Source organism: Mesoplodon densirostris, chromosome 4, assembly GCF_025265405.1.
Source record: "Mesoplodon densirostris isolate mMesDen1 chromosome 4, mMesDen1 primary haplotype, whole genome shotgun sequence".
NCBI classification, from domain to species: domain Eukaryota; kingdom Metazoa; phylum Chordata; class Mammalia; order Artiodactyla; family Ziphiidae; genus Mesoplodon; species Mesoplodon densirostris.
Genome location: NC_082664.1, coordinates 108,658,701 through 108,676,680, shown reverse-complemented (window position 1 = coordinate 108,676,680; position 17,980 = coordinate 108,658,701). Strand labels below are relative to the sequence as shown.

Genomic DNA, 17,980 nt, shown 5'->3' with positions numbered 1-17,980 from the left:
AGCTTGTGGTACTTTTCACGGCAGCTCTAGCAAACTAATACAGTTTGCTAATCAGCCAGCTTATGGTGGATTATCTGAGTGGGTCCAGTGTAATCACAAGGGTCCTAAAAGCAGAAGACAGAAGCAGAAGAGAAGGTTGGAGTGATGCGACGTGAGAAGAACTCAGCCTGAGTTGATGGCTTTGAAGGCGGAAGAAGGCACCACAAGCCAGGGAATCGGGGCAGTGTCTAGAAGCTGGAAAAGGCAAGGAAGCAGAGTCTTCCTGGAGTCTCCAGAAGGAAACAGCCCTGCCAGCACCTTGATTTTAGCCCAGTGAGACCCACGTCAGATTTCCAACCTCTAGAAATGTAAGATAATCAATCTGTGCTGTTTTGAGCCATTAAGTTTATGGCAATTTGCTACAGCAGCAATTAAAAAAGAATATAGGGTCTCAGGTAGTGACAGAGCTGCCCAAAGCCTAGTAGCCCCCCCTCATCTGCGGGCCATACATCCCAAGCCCCCCAGTAGATGCCTGAAACCCAGGATAGTACTGAACCCTATAGATACTTAGATACTATGTATTTCCTGTGCTAACTGGCAGGGAGCCTATACAGCATGGACAAGTCGGGCAAAGGGATGGTTCACATCGCAGGACGGACCAATTGGGATGGTGGGAGATTTCATCACACTGCTCAGAAGAGCATGCAGTTTAAACTTATGAAATGTTTATCTCTGGAGTTTTCGATTTAATGTTTTCAGACCGTGGTTGACTGCTAGTAACTGAAACTGGGGAAAGTGAAACCACAGATAATGGTGGAAAACTGTACCTGATTAGAATGATTGAACTTGAAGTATGTGCAGGGGAGCTACACCTGTGCTGGACAGAAGAGGCTGTCCTGACCCCATGGGAACAGGGGAGTGGCCTGGATTAGGGAAGTGTTAATGGTGGCTTCATCAAGAATTACAGTTTTATTGCTTTTAAGAAGAACTGCTAACTCAAGCTTGGCTAATGAATGTCACTGTTAAGGTTTTTAGAGGATAAGAGTGAAAAAAGCTCAGGCTGATGTTGTAATTGTAATATACATTGTTGTGTGGAACTGTAGGCCTTTCCCAAGTTACTAGACTTGGGATCAATGGGATTTTACTCTGATGTCCGAGTGTGCGACGTCATCCCACTGCCCTAGATGGGCCTCCTGCAGCCAAGGTCCTTGAGGGGAAATGGATTCTTTCAGCCACCAAAAACGAAGTTTGAGGAAGGCCACTTTTTCTCCCCATACCTCACTGAGGTGTTTGTCAAGATCAGAGGCAAAAAGGTCCAGCTGAAAAATAGCTCCGATAATCTGAAGCAGGTGCGCCTGTGACAAAGAGCCCTCTTGTCGGCGGCTCGTCACGCGTTTCAGGCGGGGATAGGTCTGAGGATTCTTCTGGAAAGAGGAGGAGGGATGCATGGGCTCTTTTGCATTCTGTCATCCTTTTGCAAAGCACCAGACACCAGAGGTAAAGGAGAGGAGAACCTGGAGGGCTGGCGGTCCCTCCCAGCTCTACGGGAATCTGACCCCCACAGATCTGACTTTTCCAGCCAGTGATGGGGCTGGAGGAGCCCCCGAAGCAGGACTGCTGAGTCCTCCCAGCAGTTCACCATTCCCCCAGGTGTCCTGGATGTGACCTTTGTGTGAACAGAGTTGGTGTCCACATTCCCTAGAACACATGCTCTGATTGTGTGTCCAGGAATGGAGATGCTGGTACCCTATGGCAATGGCACACATGCCCAGGGCAGTGACAGTCCCATGAGTGTGACATAGAGGTCCCACTGCCGAGGCTCGGCCCTGGGAAGCACAAGAAATACAAAAGACAGGAGCAGGATTCTAAGCCATTTCACAGTGGGAGTCAGCACAATAATGCCGAACAGGTCTCAACCTAAAACCTAACATTTATATTCACAAAGTTAATTGTAAAAGGCCAGGACAAAGGAGATCTGGCTGAGAGTCAGTTCATGAGAGAGAAAAACATAGTAGGCGCTAACAGAGGTACAATGTGGTTGCTTTAAAAAAAGCAAAGAAATAGTACAGAGCTGTGGAGTATTCATGAAAACAAGTCCCCATTTAAAGAGAAAATCATCACATTCTCTCTTGCTGCTTTCAAATCACATCTGGACCATTCTGTCCATGACAAATCAGTCCATTTTAAGAACAGTAGTGACTGATTAGAGACTAACAACGGATTGAGAATCTGCAAATTATTTTGATCAAGAGAGGAGAAAACTTAAAAGGGGAACAAAATGGGTAGAAGTTGGTTTGATTCTTTCGGTGATGTTTAAGCAGTTGTCAGGTACTGAAATGGGAGCAAGGTTGCATGCATGTGGGAAGTCTCCATTTCCCACCAAGGAAACACAAAATAATGACAATACTAGTTATGTTATAGGGCTTATGTGTGCCAGGTGCTGCCATAGGCAATTTGCAGGCAGTATGTTACTTGTCCTCATATCCCGAGGCCAGCCCTGTGTTTCCATCCCCCGCAGCATGAGCAAGGGGTCTGACAAGAGGAGCTTCACTAGCGTTAGTCCCTGGGCCATGAAGGGAAGAGTGATGAGCTCTGCCATGGGGACTGGAGATGAGCTCTAGATGAGGTGGCCTGAGCTTGCCCTAATGGACAAGGAGAAACCATGTCGGGATGGAGGGAGGGGCCTGGGTAGCCCCATCTTCTCAACATTTAGTCCAACACCTCCACTACCCCCAGCTGGTTCAAGCCACCTTATCTCCCACCTGGACCATTGCAGTAGCCTCCTCTCCACTCTCCCTGTTGCCACCCCTACCCATTGTAGGCTGGTAGCCACACAGAGTCAGGGTGGCCCTGGAAGGCGTGTCTTCCTTTCTCCAAACCCTCCAGGACTGCATCTCATTCAAGCAAGAGCCACAGCAGCCAACCAGGCCCTGCGTAATCTCCCCCTGCTCCCTCTCATGTCCCTCCTTCTCCTGCTCACCCCCTCCCCCAGCCACACTGGACACCTGGCTGCCCCTCGGCCCTGCCAGCACACCCCTCCACCAGGGCCTTTGCACCTGCTATGCCCTCTGCCTTCAAGTCTTCTCCCACAGAGCACAGGACTCATGCCTCACTTCCTTCCAGTCACTGCCCAAATGCCAGGCCATCCCTGCCACCTTGAATAAAGTAATGCCAACCTCCCTCATCTCCTCTCTGATCTGCCCTGTGCTGTATTACTTTTCTCTGAAGCACTTACTATGGTGTAGCATATTCTCTCTGCATATATGTTATATACACTCTGTTACATTATGTTGTATTCTGTTGTACATTGTTCATCCGTTTACTGTTTGTCCCATTAGAATAGGAGGACTCAGAGGGCAGGGCTTTGTTTCATTCACTGCCTCATCATCAGAACCTAGATGTTTCCAAACAGTCGGATGGCCTCATCAGATTTGGTTTCAAGTGGGATTTAGGACGAGTCTGACTAATGTGAGAACTGAGTGGTTATCAGGGCTGACCATCCAGATGGAACTGCTTTGTCAAATAATGAACTCCTGGGAGCTGGGAATATTTGAGGCTCGTCCAGGAACCAGAGCACAGAGAGTTTTTAAAAGGGCATTCAAAGCCCTGTTTGTGTCCTGAGAAATCATCATTCCCCTTATTCCCATCATAGCCCCTTTCCAACACCCTAAGGCCAACAGAGACCTGACAGAATTGGGATCATTGAAATATTAGGCAGGTAGACAAAGTCTTAGTTGAGCACTTTCAGCTGATGGCCTCAGCAGCCTAGTCTTCCCACGGCCCACAGGTTGCCTCCTCGAGAATGACAGTCCCCACTTAGGAGGGCCCGCCACCCTTTGGAAAGCAGGGAGTCCTGCTGTGTTTAAGCTGGGACTGGGGTGTCCTTTGTCCAGGGCTGTGCCAGTCAGCTTTTGCTGCAGTGACAAACAACCCCAGCATCTCTGTGGGGTACAACAGCATCATGCTATTACAGAGCCCAGCAGTCAGGCGGCCCCTGTATTGGACCTGCTGTTCTCATGGCAGAGGACAGGAGGAGTGAGAGACAAACCACATAGTAACTCAAAGCTTCTGCTGGGATGTGGCCAGCTTCGTATCCACTCACACCCCACTGAACAAAGATGGCACAAGACAGCAAGAGGGGGACGTAGGGACAATAACTCAGTCTGCTGTTGTGGCGGGGGCCGGGGGGCGGCAGGCAGTTGCAGAAGGATTTCTGTACTGAGTAGGCCACTGAACCACTCTACTCAGATAGCTCTGATATTCTACTCTGATATTCCAGAATTATTTCCAAAGCCGACTGCAAAGCTGAGTCTGTCTCTTTCCCTCCCACAGCAGGCCCACAATTCCACCATCTGTCTGGAAGGCCCTTTGTTCTCTCACTGTCTTTTCTCTTTCTGGGTAGGTGGGTGGCAGGCCCATGGAGCCCCTGCTCAGCGACCTGTGAGAAGGGCATCCAGCACCGGGAAGTGACCTGCATGTACCAGCTGCAGAATGGCACACACGTCGCCACTCGGCCCCTCTACTGCCCGGTGCCCCGGCCATCAGCATTGCAGAGCTGCGAAGGCCAGGACTGCCTGTCCATCTGGGAGGCGTCAGAGTGGTCACAGGTGGGTGCCTGGGCTGCCGCCAGTGCTGAAACCACCACCAGGGCCTCGGGGCCTTGTCTGTAGTGACCCCAAAATGGTTCCTTTCCCTCCCTGCTGTTTTTGACAAACCCCCACGTATCACAGTCCTAGCCAGACCCCAGAGGAGCTCAAAGCCATGTTCTAAGTCACACATTCTCAAATTCCATCAGGGATATCAACGTGGCCAAAAAACATGGATAGTGTGTTTTTTTGATAATGTATATCACAGTACTGTTTGGTCCCATTTCCTGTGAAAATTCTCATGTAAATATAGATGGATGGATGGATGGATGGATGGGTGGATGGATAGATACATAGGAGATAGGTAGGTAGGCAGGTAGACAGAGAGACACCTTTTAATCTCTTTTGTGCACTTTGGAACTGTAGGGTGGTCAGGTTGGAAAGGTGGTTTCAAAGACTTCCTTCAGTTCCATAGCAGTCTTTGTGGAGCTGCCTTTGCAAGAGGCAGGAGGATGTTGGGAAGGACAGCTTTTAGTGTGTGAGTCGGTTACAAATCTCATGCCATAACACATTTTGGAAAGAGGTCAATTAAGCCTTAATTTTTCACTTTGAAAACTGATCCTAGAAATATTTTATCTTCGGTAATATCATCCTTCAAGGCTTGGCATGGAGTTTGCATTAATGATTTTGATTGTTTGGCTATGAAACAAAAAAAATAGCTGAATAAAGGGCAAGCTTCCCTCAGGTCCTCCATCAAACGTGTTCTAGGAAAGTCAGAAAGGCTAAATCCAAGACACTCTTCAGTGTGGAAAATATTTTTAAAGTTCCTTCTTATTGCCAAGCAGTTGGAATTATTTTGAATAAGAAAGTATTCAGCCCGTTTTTAATGAACGAAAAGTCTGCCCTTGGCTGCTCTAAAACTGAGTTTACGTTTTAGGCAGATCTTGATGTGTACCCATTTAAAGACGGGCGTTTTTTGCCTATCCTTTAAGATATTTTAGGAAAAGGATAGAGTTTTAACATTAAAAAATTTTTTTTCTTTTCATGTACCTACGTTAATAAGTTTAACATTCAATGGACTTTTGGGGAGGGGGATGCCTGCTAGAAGGGTATGGGCAGGTGTGCAGTCTCTCTCCCTTGCCATGAGCCTTAGGGCCTTGATCACCTGGTTCTTGATCCAAACAAGATTTATGCTTCATCAGATCAAAACCATAAATTTTCCATTTATAGGTCTCTTATGGGGGAAAAATGCCTCCTTAACAAAATAAGCGAGGCTGACATAATCAACTATCATTATAGTATTGAAGAGCACCATTTTGGAAAGTGTGAGACAATTGGAGCAAGATTTAAAGAAATATCTCCATCCCTATTCCTATATCTATGTGTTGCCTAATCCTAATCCTGAAATAGTATCCACACCAATCAATCTAATTCTGGCTCAGCTCAGGCTCAAGCAAAATGCTTTTTTCTAAACATATGACTCAGAATCAAATCTTTCCTCCATGAGATGCTCACAAAACTGGTATTCCTTCCACTTTTCCAAGTACAGAAGCCCCTCTAACATTTCTTCTTCTGGAAACGAATGGGTTTAAATTTCTCATGGGTGAGTTTTTATTGATGGGCTTGCCTGTATTCAGCCAGCAGTGCTGATCACTGTCACCACTACTCCCCAACTTCTTCCCAACTTCATTAGAATGAGGAAAAAAATATTGAGAAGGAAGCAAAAGGTAGCAACTCTCTCCTGTCCTTGACTTCTTGTTCCCACCCCTGGATCACAAGCCAAGAGAAAAGCCGAACATCACCCTCCTAGGTCCCTTCCAAGGTGGCCCCAGCCTGCAGCACTGCCCTTCCTGAAGGCTTCCAACCAATAGGCTGCTGGTCAAAGGGGGCCAGGCCAGGGTTTGGTCAAGAAACAGGCTGGATATTGAGGGTTTAAAATTCAAGGGAAGAGGCAAGGAACACAGAGTAGAGAGAGACCAAGCAGGAACTCAGGCAGAAGTGGTGAGTAGGCCCCTAGTTGCAGAAGGAGCCAGTGGTATGGGTGCTGGTGCCAGGGAGGAGCCCGTGAGGCACACGGTGAGCGTGGAGCTGATGAAATGGTCAGAAAGCATTGCCACATAGAGAAGCAGAAGGATGGGCCTTCAATGCAGTAACCCAGGGGTTCCTGCAGCAGCCCTCCAGGCCCCACCCATTCTGCCCTGGGAGGCCCTGTGGGTAAAGCCTGCCAGGGACTGACTCCTTGCATTCGAGGTCCCTTTATTTTATTTTTTTTAATTTAAAAAGTATGTATATTTTATTTATGTATTTTTGGCTGCATCAGGTCTTAGTTGCAGCATGCAGGATCTTCATTGCAGCATGCGGGATCTTTTGTTGCAGAGCGGGGGCTCTTTGTTGCAGCGTACAGGCTTCTCTCTAGTTGTGGTATGTGGGCTCTGTAGTTGTGGTGCGCAGGCTCCAGAGCATGTGGGCTCTGTAGTTTGTGGCACATAAGCTCTCTAGTTGAGGCGCGTGGGCTTAATTGCCCCACAGCATGTGGGATCTTAGTTCCCCGACCAGGGGTTGAACCCACGTCCTCTGCACTGGAAGGCAGATTCTTAACCAATGGACCACCAAGGAAGTCCCTTTAAAACCCACCAGAAGATCAAATACATGAGCTCTCCAAATTCCCCCCAGGTTATACCACAACCACCTGTGAAGCATGTGTATTTCTTCTAAAATAAACCAGTCTAAATTAGTCTCAATAAATAAATAAATAAATAAGAACAGGACCTGCAGATGGAGAGCTAGGTTGAATTCATAGGAAAAATAAAGTTTGATAGCATTTTGAGGTAAATGTTAATAACAAATATAAAGAATGACATTTGTCCTTTACATGCATTTTTTCGGTGGACATAGTGGAACTTTTTAAAAGTCAAGTTTGTTGTAGCTCAAGAAAAATCACTGCTGTAGCCTCCCATATTTTTGGTAAATCAAGCAAGTGTAAAACCAGAAGTTAGAGTTGCTGGGGCTCCATTTGTGCTACTACGGCTGGTGGGCACCCCCCATGGTATCTCTGGGACCCAGCTGCTGGGAGGAAATCCCCCTCAGAATTTCCTCAGGCAGCGTGGGTCTCATCATGTCAGTGCATTTGGTGGAATCCAGCCTTCAGCCCACCATCTCTGCGAGCCACGTATTTGCTTCCATGGTAGGGACTAGGCTTCTGCACACAGCAAATCAGAGGGTGGGCTCCCCAGGTTCCCAGGCCATGTCACCTCTGCTTGCTGGTCAAGTCAGTCATGTTCTCCCAAGGTCAAGGGTCCACTCTTCCTTGTGCTTTGTTTTGAAGTGGGTAAGCACTCGGCACTCACTCTTGAGAGCCAAGCACCTTCCCTCCCCAAGCCCAGCGGGTAGGCTGGGAACACTCCAGGAACAGGCTCCAGACCCACCCCCAAGTCTGCCATGTTTATGCCCTGTCACCCCTCCATCTCTTGTCACTGTTTCTGTGGATCGTGCTGCCTGAGGGTGTGGGAATCTTGAACTCTCAGGGCTCACGCGTCATTTGTCACCCCTCAGACACTATTCAGATCCCCTCCCCACACCATCTCTTGCTATGTTTCCCAGGAAGAAAAATAGCACAGGGAACATTGCCCTGTTACCATTCTTGGCATTCACATTAAAACCATCGCTAAAGCTCTCTGCAGGGCTTGCCAATCGCCTTATGTCAGAGTCACCTGTGGCTTTGCTTTCCATCTCCTCCTTTTCCCCCCTGAACTGGTGCCTTTGCCCCAGGCTGGCTCAGCATGGGTACCTGGAGGCCAGCTGGGAGGAGCCAGCTTGGACCATGTGCATAAGACTCTAAAAGACCAGGAGCTTTTTGAGGTCTGAAACATATCATCTTCATCCTTGCATCCTCAGCACTGGGTCTGGTACATGGTAGGTACTTAACAGATGTTCAGGTGTTGATGGACTTGACCAGATTGGACTGGATTCAGTCTCCGGAATGGTATCTTGCAGTGTTCTGCCAGCTGTGGTAAAGGGACAAAGAAACGAACTGTGACATGCACCAACTCGCAAGGAAAATGCGACGCATCCACAAGGCCAAGAGCTGAGGAGCCCTGTGAGGACTACTCTGGCTGCTATGAGTGGAGAACAGGGGGCTGGTCCAAGGTGAGTGTGGTGTGTGCGCTTCCATCCTGCCCTGGGCAGCATTTGCAACTCAAGAGGCGGGAACTCAGCTCTCTCACCGTGGGCCCCAATTTAACAAGGTGGTTCCAGTCTCACCAGGTGAATTCACTTTCTCTCCCAACTCTGCACCTGCTGGTGACCCCACACGGTGTGTATTCAGAAGGGCACTGAGTACCCCCAAAGCAGGAAGGGGTGCAATGGGTGCCAGTCCGGGACCCATGTGCATCCTGCAGTGGGCTTGGCCACCCTGCCATTGAGAGAGCCTCAATGGTGGGAGTCTGTCCTCAGGCAGATGCAGAGGGGGCTGTGGGCAAATAGCACTTCATTGTTTCCAGGACCCTTGGGAAAGGGCCCTTGGGGTGAGGACTGACGACAGTATCTCCTAGAGCCTTGGGGCAGGAGAGTTAAACAGCATTTAAGTGAACAGCATTCGTTCTCTGCTGTTTAACCCTTGCTTTATTCATTCACCTGATATATTTGACCCATACTTGAGATAGATACCATTGTCACCCCAGAGAACCATCCAGTGGGTCTTCTAGAGCCTTTTCCCAAACACTGTAAAATTTCTGATGTCTGATTTTCTGATGAAAACTTCCAACGAGAGCCTAGAGTGTGTTTGTTTCCCTTTGGTCTCAGCAACTGGAAGCTTCCCATTTGCTTCTCTTGATATCTGTGCTCAAAGGCTGCACACTGGCAGCCTGAGAGCCACTGGCTTTGTGTGTGTGGCCTGTGCAATATCTTAAACAGTTTGGAATTGATTGCTAACATTTAAAAATGGGAAAATTTCACCTGAAAATCTGGATTTGGGGCTTTCTACAGAAATCTGGCAACATGGCCTATATCCACATGTGGCCTTTGTGACCTGGGGCCTGGCAGGGGGGGGTGTATCTCCCCAGGCTGCGGTCCTCCAGCTTCCCTGACTCCTTCAGCCACTTTATGCTTTAATTTACCTGCCTGGCCAGGCAGAATAATGTTGCGTGGATTCCATATGTCCAGGTGTGAATTAGAATAAAGCTGTCATTATAGTTGAGGGGTCTTTGTGGTCACACCCTAAATACAGCCTGTACTAGTAAAGGGTGACTCCCGTGGCCACAGGTGTCCCTGGGCAGGGAGCAGAGGTGAGGGGGAGGGGTCAGCTCAGGCCTGGGCTGCACGGACCCGTGGGGGTCTGTGGCCCCAGCGTTGGTTTCTCTTTGCAGTGACCCGCAGCTCAGCACCAGTCCTCTCCTGTGAGGGTGCTTATCCCTGTTTTACAGAAGAGGGAGCAGCGGTTCAGAGAGGTTAAGTGACTTGGCCACTCTTCTCTGACACAGTCCAGCTTCTGAATCCCAATTCAGAGCTCCGTCCACATGGTGGACACAGAGTGAGGGCTCCAGAGTCGCCGTAATGGGGTGGTGCCCTGCAGATAGGCGTTGCCTGGGTTTCTCCAGCCTAATCGTTCTGGTTTTGAGGACCAGGTGGACACTTTCATTTTCCTAAGTGCCTTGTACTTCCTGGTCCTGGGAGCAGCAGAATGTCCAAGGAAGGGTTTGAATAGTGCCTGAGGAGTTCGATGCAGCACTTGGCCGCCTCCTCAGCCGAGGACGTGGGCACACATTCTGGCAAACTCCCCACACCACAGCCTATCGGGCATGGCTTCCAGGAAAATAGAGCCTTTAGCTGGCCTTCCTCTTCCTAGCCAGCCAAGGAGAATAATACCTCCTGGCCTTCAGGACAGTAGGGCTTTGGAAGGCCGCAGTACCTGCTTTTGCCACAGCCAGCTTGATCAACTATCCCTGGAAGTAAGAACAAGTAAGATCAAGGGCATGTACAGATTTGGGCTGTTGTCAGGGGATGGCGTCCAATGGCATCCAATCAGTGTGCATCCAGCCTTTGGGACGAGCACTGGGCCTGGACTGGTGCCAGCTGCTCCCCCAGCAGCAGGTCTGGCCAGAGCCAGGGCCCAGGGCAGACTAGTTCTTCCCGGCTGAGAACTGCAGGGACACTGACCTGGAAGGCAGTGTGTGTGTATATATGTGTGTGCACGCGTGCACGCACTGGGAACAAGGGTTGACGGTGGTGGGGACTGCATAGAACTGAACTGAGAGAACCTACCCCAGCTGTTTGCCTCACTGCCACTGCCTTCTTCAGCCGCCATCACTGGGTAGGCTGGCACGCCCCCCACCCCCACCCCAGCACAGCAGTAGAAATCTGTCCGTTGCTTTTCCCTGTGCCTGCTCTGGAGAATTAGGACGGATACCGGTCCCATGGGGCCCTTATCCTCACTCACTGGGTGACCAGGCCAAGAGAAGTGGATTCCAGGAGATGGATCTTCCCCTGACATTTTCACTTGTTCAGACTGGATCTGCTTTCTGATTGATATGTTATTTTTGCTGTGTCCTTGTCACACAATTGGGGTCAGTGCACTTCTAAACCAGTCATCGTGGATGACCCTCCTGTAACCAGCATCTAAACCTCCCACATGCCAGACTTTGAAGGTAGCAACTAAGTTGCCCAAAAGGAAAGTAGAAAGAAGTCTGAACACTGTCAGATTTCCAGTGTATCTGGACACTTTGACATCTCCCTTCCAAGTAATCTCCTATCACTTGGCCCTAAGGTGCTGTTGAGAAAGATAAGCCTATCTCCAGGGAGATGATGGACAGGCCAGCCCAAAGACATGCAACACAGGTGTTGTCCTGCACTTCCTGAAGTGAGAAGGACCAAGCATCCCTCGGGAGGGGTCTGGCATCCAGCCCTTCCTGTAGCTGGGTGAGGGTGCCTGAGAGCAGCACCAGAACCTTGCTGAGGCAGGGCAGGCTTGGGGGGGATTTGGGGCCCCTTCTCCCTCCCCCAGCCTCAGCAAATGGCTGAACCCTAACCAGGATCCCATTCGAGAGACCGACTTCACACTCCCAACCCTGCTGAGGGCAGTATTAGTGTTCTGCTCTGTTTGGAAACTGCCGTGCAGCTGCCTGCCCTCCTGGGATATTAGCTAGTTCCAGATCTGTGTGAATCATTGTTTTCTCCCACTAAATGCTGGGCCCATGTATTCAACCTGGGGATGGGGTGGGGAGGGAGGTGTCACTGAAACTGGGAGAGGATGAAATCACATTCCTTTCTAGGACAGCATGTCTTTTAATCAGAAGTTGAGATGTTTCAGTTTCAAGACCAGAGGCATTAATCACCACTGAAGTGATGGGATGTTTCTAATTAGAAACAAATTATTCTGGAGGGATTATAATAGATGGTGTTTTTAAAGAAAACCATTGGCTCTCTGTATTAAGAGTATGGCGTCCCCTTTTACAGAAAAGATCAAAAGTAGCCGTTGGGGCTTCCCTGGTGGCGCAGTGGTTGAGAGTCCACCTGCCGAGGCAGGGGACACGGGTTCGTGCCCCGATCTGGGAAGATCCCACATGCTGCGGAGCGGCTAGGCCCGTGAGCCATGGCCGCTGAGCCTGCGCGTCCAGAGCCTGTGCTCCGCAACGGGAGAGGCCACAACAGTGAGAGGCCCGTGTACCACAATAAATAAATAAATAAATAAATAAATAAATAAGTGGCCGTTGACTTCCTGGTGCCAGTGGAGGTCCCCTGGAAGGGGACTGGCCTCACTTGTGAGGCTTCAGTCAAGCCCCAGATGTGCCACTCATACCTGAGCCCCAGCACTTCCCAGAGGCCTTAGGAGATCAAATGAAGCCTTAAGCCTGTACGTACCTGTAGCTGCAGAGCCCTAGGAAGAAGCCAGGGAGAGACTCCCATTCAAACATGGCTGTGTCGGTGCATTCCCAGGACTGCTGTTAGATGCCTTCCTGTGTTGTGGGCAGAGATGAGGGCTCAAGTTCCATGGCCTCAGAAATGAACAGACTTTGTGTCACGAGAGGGGCTTGTTCCAGAAAGCTTTCATCCCCAGCACCACTGCAGAAGCCTGCACTTGCTATGGTGGGGATTGACCCCTCCCCCCAACTCTGCAAGGCTGGGCAGCCAGCCCGGCTGGGGCACCCACTTGCTGTGGGCCTGCAACCAAGTCACTGTGATTCAACCAGCATTTCCTGAACTCCTGTTCTGTGCCAACCTGTGCTGAGCACTGAGGGTACAAGAGTGGACAATGACCCAGCCTAGATACAGACAGGTGGAGCCAGCTGCAGACACCAGGCCACGCTAAGTCCCACTGGGCAGGTACGAATGCAGCCCCTGCCAGGGGCAGCCCCAAACAAGGGTGCTGGTGGAGAGTGATGCTACTTCTGTTGGGATCAGTGACAGTGGCCCTGACATTCACCAGTGCTGTAGAATTTATAAAACACTTTCACTCACATTCTCCCATTTGACCCTATCCCCATTTTACAGGTGAAGAAACTGAGGCTCAGAGTGGCAACGTGACTTTTTTCTTGAGGTCACACAACTAGTAAATGGAAGGGCTAGGAGTCTGATCCCTGCCTTTTGGCTCTTAATCTACCTTTCCTTCAGGTACATAATAATGTCAGAGGCTTAGATTTCTAATTTGAAATGGGAAGTAGATGAACTGTTATATGCCTCAGGTCTAACCATCATAGGCAGAAGCTTGTTGTAAAGTCAAGTATTTATCTACTCTTTCTCCAGCCCACCAATCAAAACCTCTCCCAAGGGCTTTGTATTAATCATTTACACTGTAGTAAAAATCTGTTGTCTCTATAGGAGATCATGCATGTTGTCTCCCCTTATTTGTGAAATAAAAAGTTGAGTCCTTAATAAAAGAAACTTGAGCATCCAAGAGCAAACATAAGAGGCACTGGGGACATCAGGGCCCTTCTCTGGGACTGTGAAACCATACAACACAGGCAGTTAGCACTCTGCATGCAGATAGGGATCAGCAAATCCTCCATTCCGTACTACTCTTGGGAGTGTAAGCAACAGTGAAAGGAGGGTCATCAAACTTCAGTACTTTTCTGGGTAGGGCAGGAGGGAGAGGGGGCAGATACCACCTTGGTCTGGAGCATTTTGTGTGGGTGAACACAGCCTGCCACTGGGTCATGGAGTTAAAGTCCAGGGCCCACACCTGCTCAGATGAGAGAAATGAACTTGTTGTAGAGCAGTGGGGTCCCCGGAAATTGCCAGGAGAGGTGCCTGCATGGGAGTGAACTGAATGCAGTTGACCCTTGTACAACGTAGGTTTAAACAGCATGGGTCCACTTATACGTGGGTATTTTTCAATAGTAAATTCTACAGTGTATGTGGTCCGGGGTTGCATCCTCAGATGCAGAGGAACTGGGGATACGGAGGACCGACTGTACATTACACTTAGAATAACCCCCGAGTTGTTCAAGGGTCAGCTGCAGTCTAAAGGCCAATGTCTTTGCCCCCTCCATTTCCCTGCTGCCCCTCCATTCACCTAGTGTCCTTCCTCAAATCAGCTGCCTTAGTGTGGAATGAGAGATCAGAGAGTGGGGATGCCTCTCCCACATGCCAGTCTAGGTTTTAACCACTGCCTAGACATGACCATTGAATCAGAGAAGCTGTCATCCCTAAGGAACACTTTGGTTTCAACACACGCTATCAGCGACCTCAGAGCAGGGCACATGGTCAGGACAACACAGGTGCACGTCCCTGCTCTGCAGTGACCTCACCTAACCTTGAACCAGCATCATCCTCTGTCAGATGAGTTTAGGGGTACCTACCTCCTAGGGCATCCATGTAAAGCACTTAGTGCAGTGCTTGGCTTAGGTGCTCATTTTTATCATCATCTTCTTCACCATTATCATCCAGTACAGTCACAGGTCTCTTATCTCTGATCAGAATCGCATTTCTTACACAGGCCTGTAAAATATTTATGTCATAGGAGATGAGTTCTTTGAATGTGGTGTGGACCCCATGAAACAGTGCGTGCCTTGACCTGGGGCTCCGCATGATGACAGCGTGGCTCAGGGCAGGAGACGGTTGTGCAGCATTTGCTGGGCATGTAGGCCATCCTTCTGCAGCAGGGGGGTAGGGTCTTTGAAACAGTCTCTGGTAAGCTGGGAGAGCTAAGTTACGAAACTGGTAGCAGCTCCTGCCCAAGGGGAGGCAGTGAGACAGCTCCTGTAGCCCACTCTGTGCTCCTGGCGCCCATCGGAAGCAAGAAGCAAGAGCTCTTGGGAGAGCCAGTCCGTGCAAGTCATGGGGGGGCGGGTCACCTGGGCCTTCTGGTTCCCTGACTGTAACGTTCCAACCAGAACCTGTAGGTCAGCAGGCTGCGAATTCAGAGAGTTTGAGGGGAACTCAAAGCTAAGGCTGAGGATAGGATTCAAGGATTTGAGGATTTCAAAAACAGTTTGAAAGAAAGTGTGAGTTGAAGGGGGAAGGTGTGTGTGTGTGTGTGTGTCTAAGAAAGCATTTCCAGTTTCAAGGCTGGAGCAAAGACGGTGGGGATTTTCATCATTGTTTAAGCCTACTATTTCAGGTTTCAACAGCCTCTGAGATTTGCATTGCTCATGCCAAGTTTTGGGGGGAAATCTGTCAAAAATGCTTTTGAGGAGCTTTTGACATTTTAGCAGCCCAGTACCTTTCAGACACGAGCAGAAAATGGAGTTCCCGTAGGGGGTTCCCTGCCCCCCTGACTGTCATGCGAGGCTGTCCCATGCTGCCCCTCGGAGGCAGGCTGGCCCCTCGGAGGATGGCTCTGTGAGAGCGTAGGGTGGGCACACTGTGCAGTGAGGGTTCATCTTTGCATTATTTCACCCTATCCCTATTCCTGCTCACCCCAGAGCCTGTGCAGGGAGCCCCTGCCCGTCCTCCACTCTGTAGGAGCCAGCGCTCATGTGTGTATTAAACATTCCTGTCACGTTTTCCTCTTCCCAAGATTTTTACAACTTCCTTTAGCTAATTCTCAAAACATCCCTTTGGAATCTGGTGTCATTTATAGTCGTGATTTTACAGCTGGGAGAAGTGAAGAGGAGGGGGTCCATGCCGTGGTGGAGCGTGTCATCAGCGCTGGGCCACCACATGGTGACAGAGGCCTGGTTCCTCCCTGCTGGAGAGCCGTGTGGGCCCCAGAGGAGTGCAGGCCTCCGGGCAGCAGCCGGGATGGGAGGCCCGGGGGCTACATCACGGGGAAGACCGTGGACCCTCTGAGCCTCATGCTCCACCTCTCTGCAGGCGGTGCTGTGCCCTGCAGACACTATTCCTGCAGTCTGTGCACATGTATTCTGCACCTACTGTGTTCTGAGCGCCTGGCCCTGCCACAGCAGCTGCTAGTGTGAAGATTAATGAGGACTCATGGGAATGGGTGTGAGCCCAGTGCCCGGCACCGGGAGGCAGGCCAAAGGTGGACCCTGCTGCTGTCCCTACTACCATCTCCACCATCATCATCATCATCGCCACCCGTGGGATGGGTGGCAGGTCCCCAGACCCTGTGTGTGATGTGCAGCTGCAGGCACTTGCTGGAGAGGGGGCTGCCCTTACTCCAGGTCACCTGGCAAGGAGCTTTCCTGGCAGGTTTATTACTGCTCCATTTTGTCTTGGTTTCCTGAGTCTCGGGGAACCATATTAAATGTTAATGTCATGAGTGGCTTGAAAAAACTACCCAACAGTGACAGTGTGCTTCAAAGAAGACCAGATCTGTTTTTTACTACATGTATTTGCTTAGATTTTAGAAGCCTGAAAAATGGCTTCACAGCGATGCTTGGGGCTAATCCGATGCTATCAGGAGACACTGCCGTCTCCTCACTGTTGAATTAAAGTGGAGGCTGAGGGGAGGCCGACAGAGGTGAGATTCATTGTCTGTGCCTGTGCTACCCTTAAGGCAGCGAGAGCTCAGGTTACAGGAGGATGTAGCTCTGCAGCCTCTCTGGAATCACATGTGTCTTCAGGGCCAAATCAATCTCTAATTGTGCTCCTGGCAAAGGTGGATGTCCACACCTGCTTGGTGACTGGCATGGCAGCCCAGGGAGGGCTAAGCAGGCCAGGTGACTCAGGGCGCCTTCCCGGGCTCCAGGGACCCCCGGCCAGCTCTCTCTGCTCTTGGCCCTGTGCTTACTGTTGTTAATAATAGTAGCAGTGTTTGTCCATCCCAGACTCCCTGCTAGGCACCTGCTCTAAGCTGTCTCTAATCCTGGAAATCATCCTGCAAGAAAGGTTTTATTATCCTCAAGCTACAAATAAAGAAGCTGGGGCTCGTATAGGCTAAGTAACTTGCCCAAGGTCACACAGCTAGTAAAGGGGGATGCAGCATACTGACAGGCCTGTCCTGTCGCCACTGCACTGTCCCTGCTGAAACTCCGGCCAAGGAGTGGGTAGTTACGCATGGATTTTAGGCCAGGGGCAGGCTAGGCACCAACTCGGCTCAAATGAAAATGCAGCAGGCCTGGACGGGGGCAGCTGCACCAAAGGGTCATTGGTGGAATTTTCCACTTTTATTTGTAATTACATAAGTAATTCTATCTTGCATGGGAAGACACAGAAGAGAAAAACTAGTCCTACAAAACCAGATGACAGCACAGCAAATTTTTTTAATGGTTTGTCTTCCAAACTTTTATATAGGTACACACACACACACACACACACACACACACACACACACACACACACAGGTATTGGAAAAAATGGGGTGATTTCTGTACGTGCTACTCTGTAACCTGTCTCCTCACCTGACGCTCTGAAGCAGCCTCTGTGGGGCTGGCTCAGACACCGTTCTTAGGTGGCTAAGCAAATACCCGATATTCTCAAAGGTTCTTCCAAGTGAGCACAAGCCATTCACAGCCCTGAGCTGTGTGAATGGCAGCCCCCAGGACTGCAGCTAAAAGTCTGCAAAACCTAATCCCAGGGGCAGAGTTTGCAGGGTCTCACATGGCCCCGACAGCAGCTGAGGGTCAGCTCCAGCCTCTCACCTGGCCCAGCCCTGCCTCTCAGAGGTGTTGGAAAGCCATGAGGACAGACGCTTGAGTCTCTGCAGAATAACTCTGGAGACACCCTCCGTGATCTCATGTGGCAGGTTTTTTTTTACAGACTGAAAAATTAAAAACCAGCGACTCAGGCTAGGAAAGATAATGAAGAAATGGTGGAGCTGGGCAGTGACCTGGTTTTTTGATTCGTGGCCTCCCATAGAAGCTCCATCCAGTTCAACCTCTAATTCATACAGGAGGATGGAATTTGGTCCTTGGGGTGGGGCAGCTGGGGTCCTGTCCCTCCTCTGCCACTCACTAATCTGTGACCTTGGGCAAGGCACTGACCCCCATCAAGCTCAAGACACTGACCCCCTCATCAACCTTGGGATGGTTGTGGAATGTTCCACACTGTCATGGAATCCTACAGGTGAGCTTACAGAC

At 50.0% G+C, this 17,980-nt stretch overlaps 1 protein-coding gene across 3 annotated transcripts in view; it reads left to right on the top strand.

Annotated features, from left to right (window-relative positions):
- Window positions 1-17,980, top strand: part of ADAMTS17 (ADAM metallopeptidase with thrombospondin type 1 motif 17) — a 354,869-nt gene that overhangs the window by 322,806 nt on the left and 14,083 nt on the right. For all 3 annotated transcript variants that reach the window (XM_060096914.1, XM_060096913.1, XM_060096915.1), the window contains 2 exons: window positions 4,382-4,586; window positions 8,559-8,711. In XM_060096914.1, the coding sequence (XP_059952897.1) occupies window positions 4,382-4,586; window positions 8,559-8,711 (358 nt within the window). The remainder of the gene's footprint in view (window positions 1-4,381; window positions 4,587-8,558; window positions 8,712-17,980) is intronic.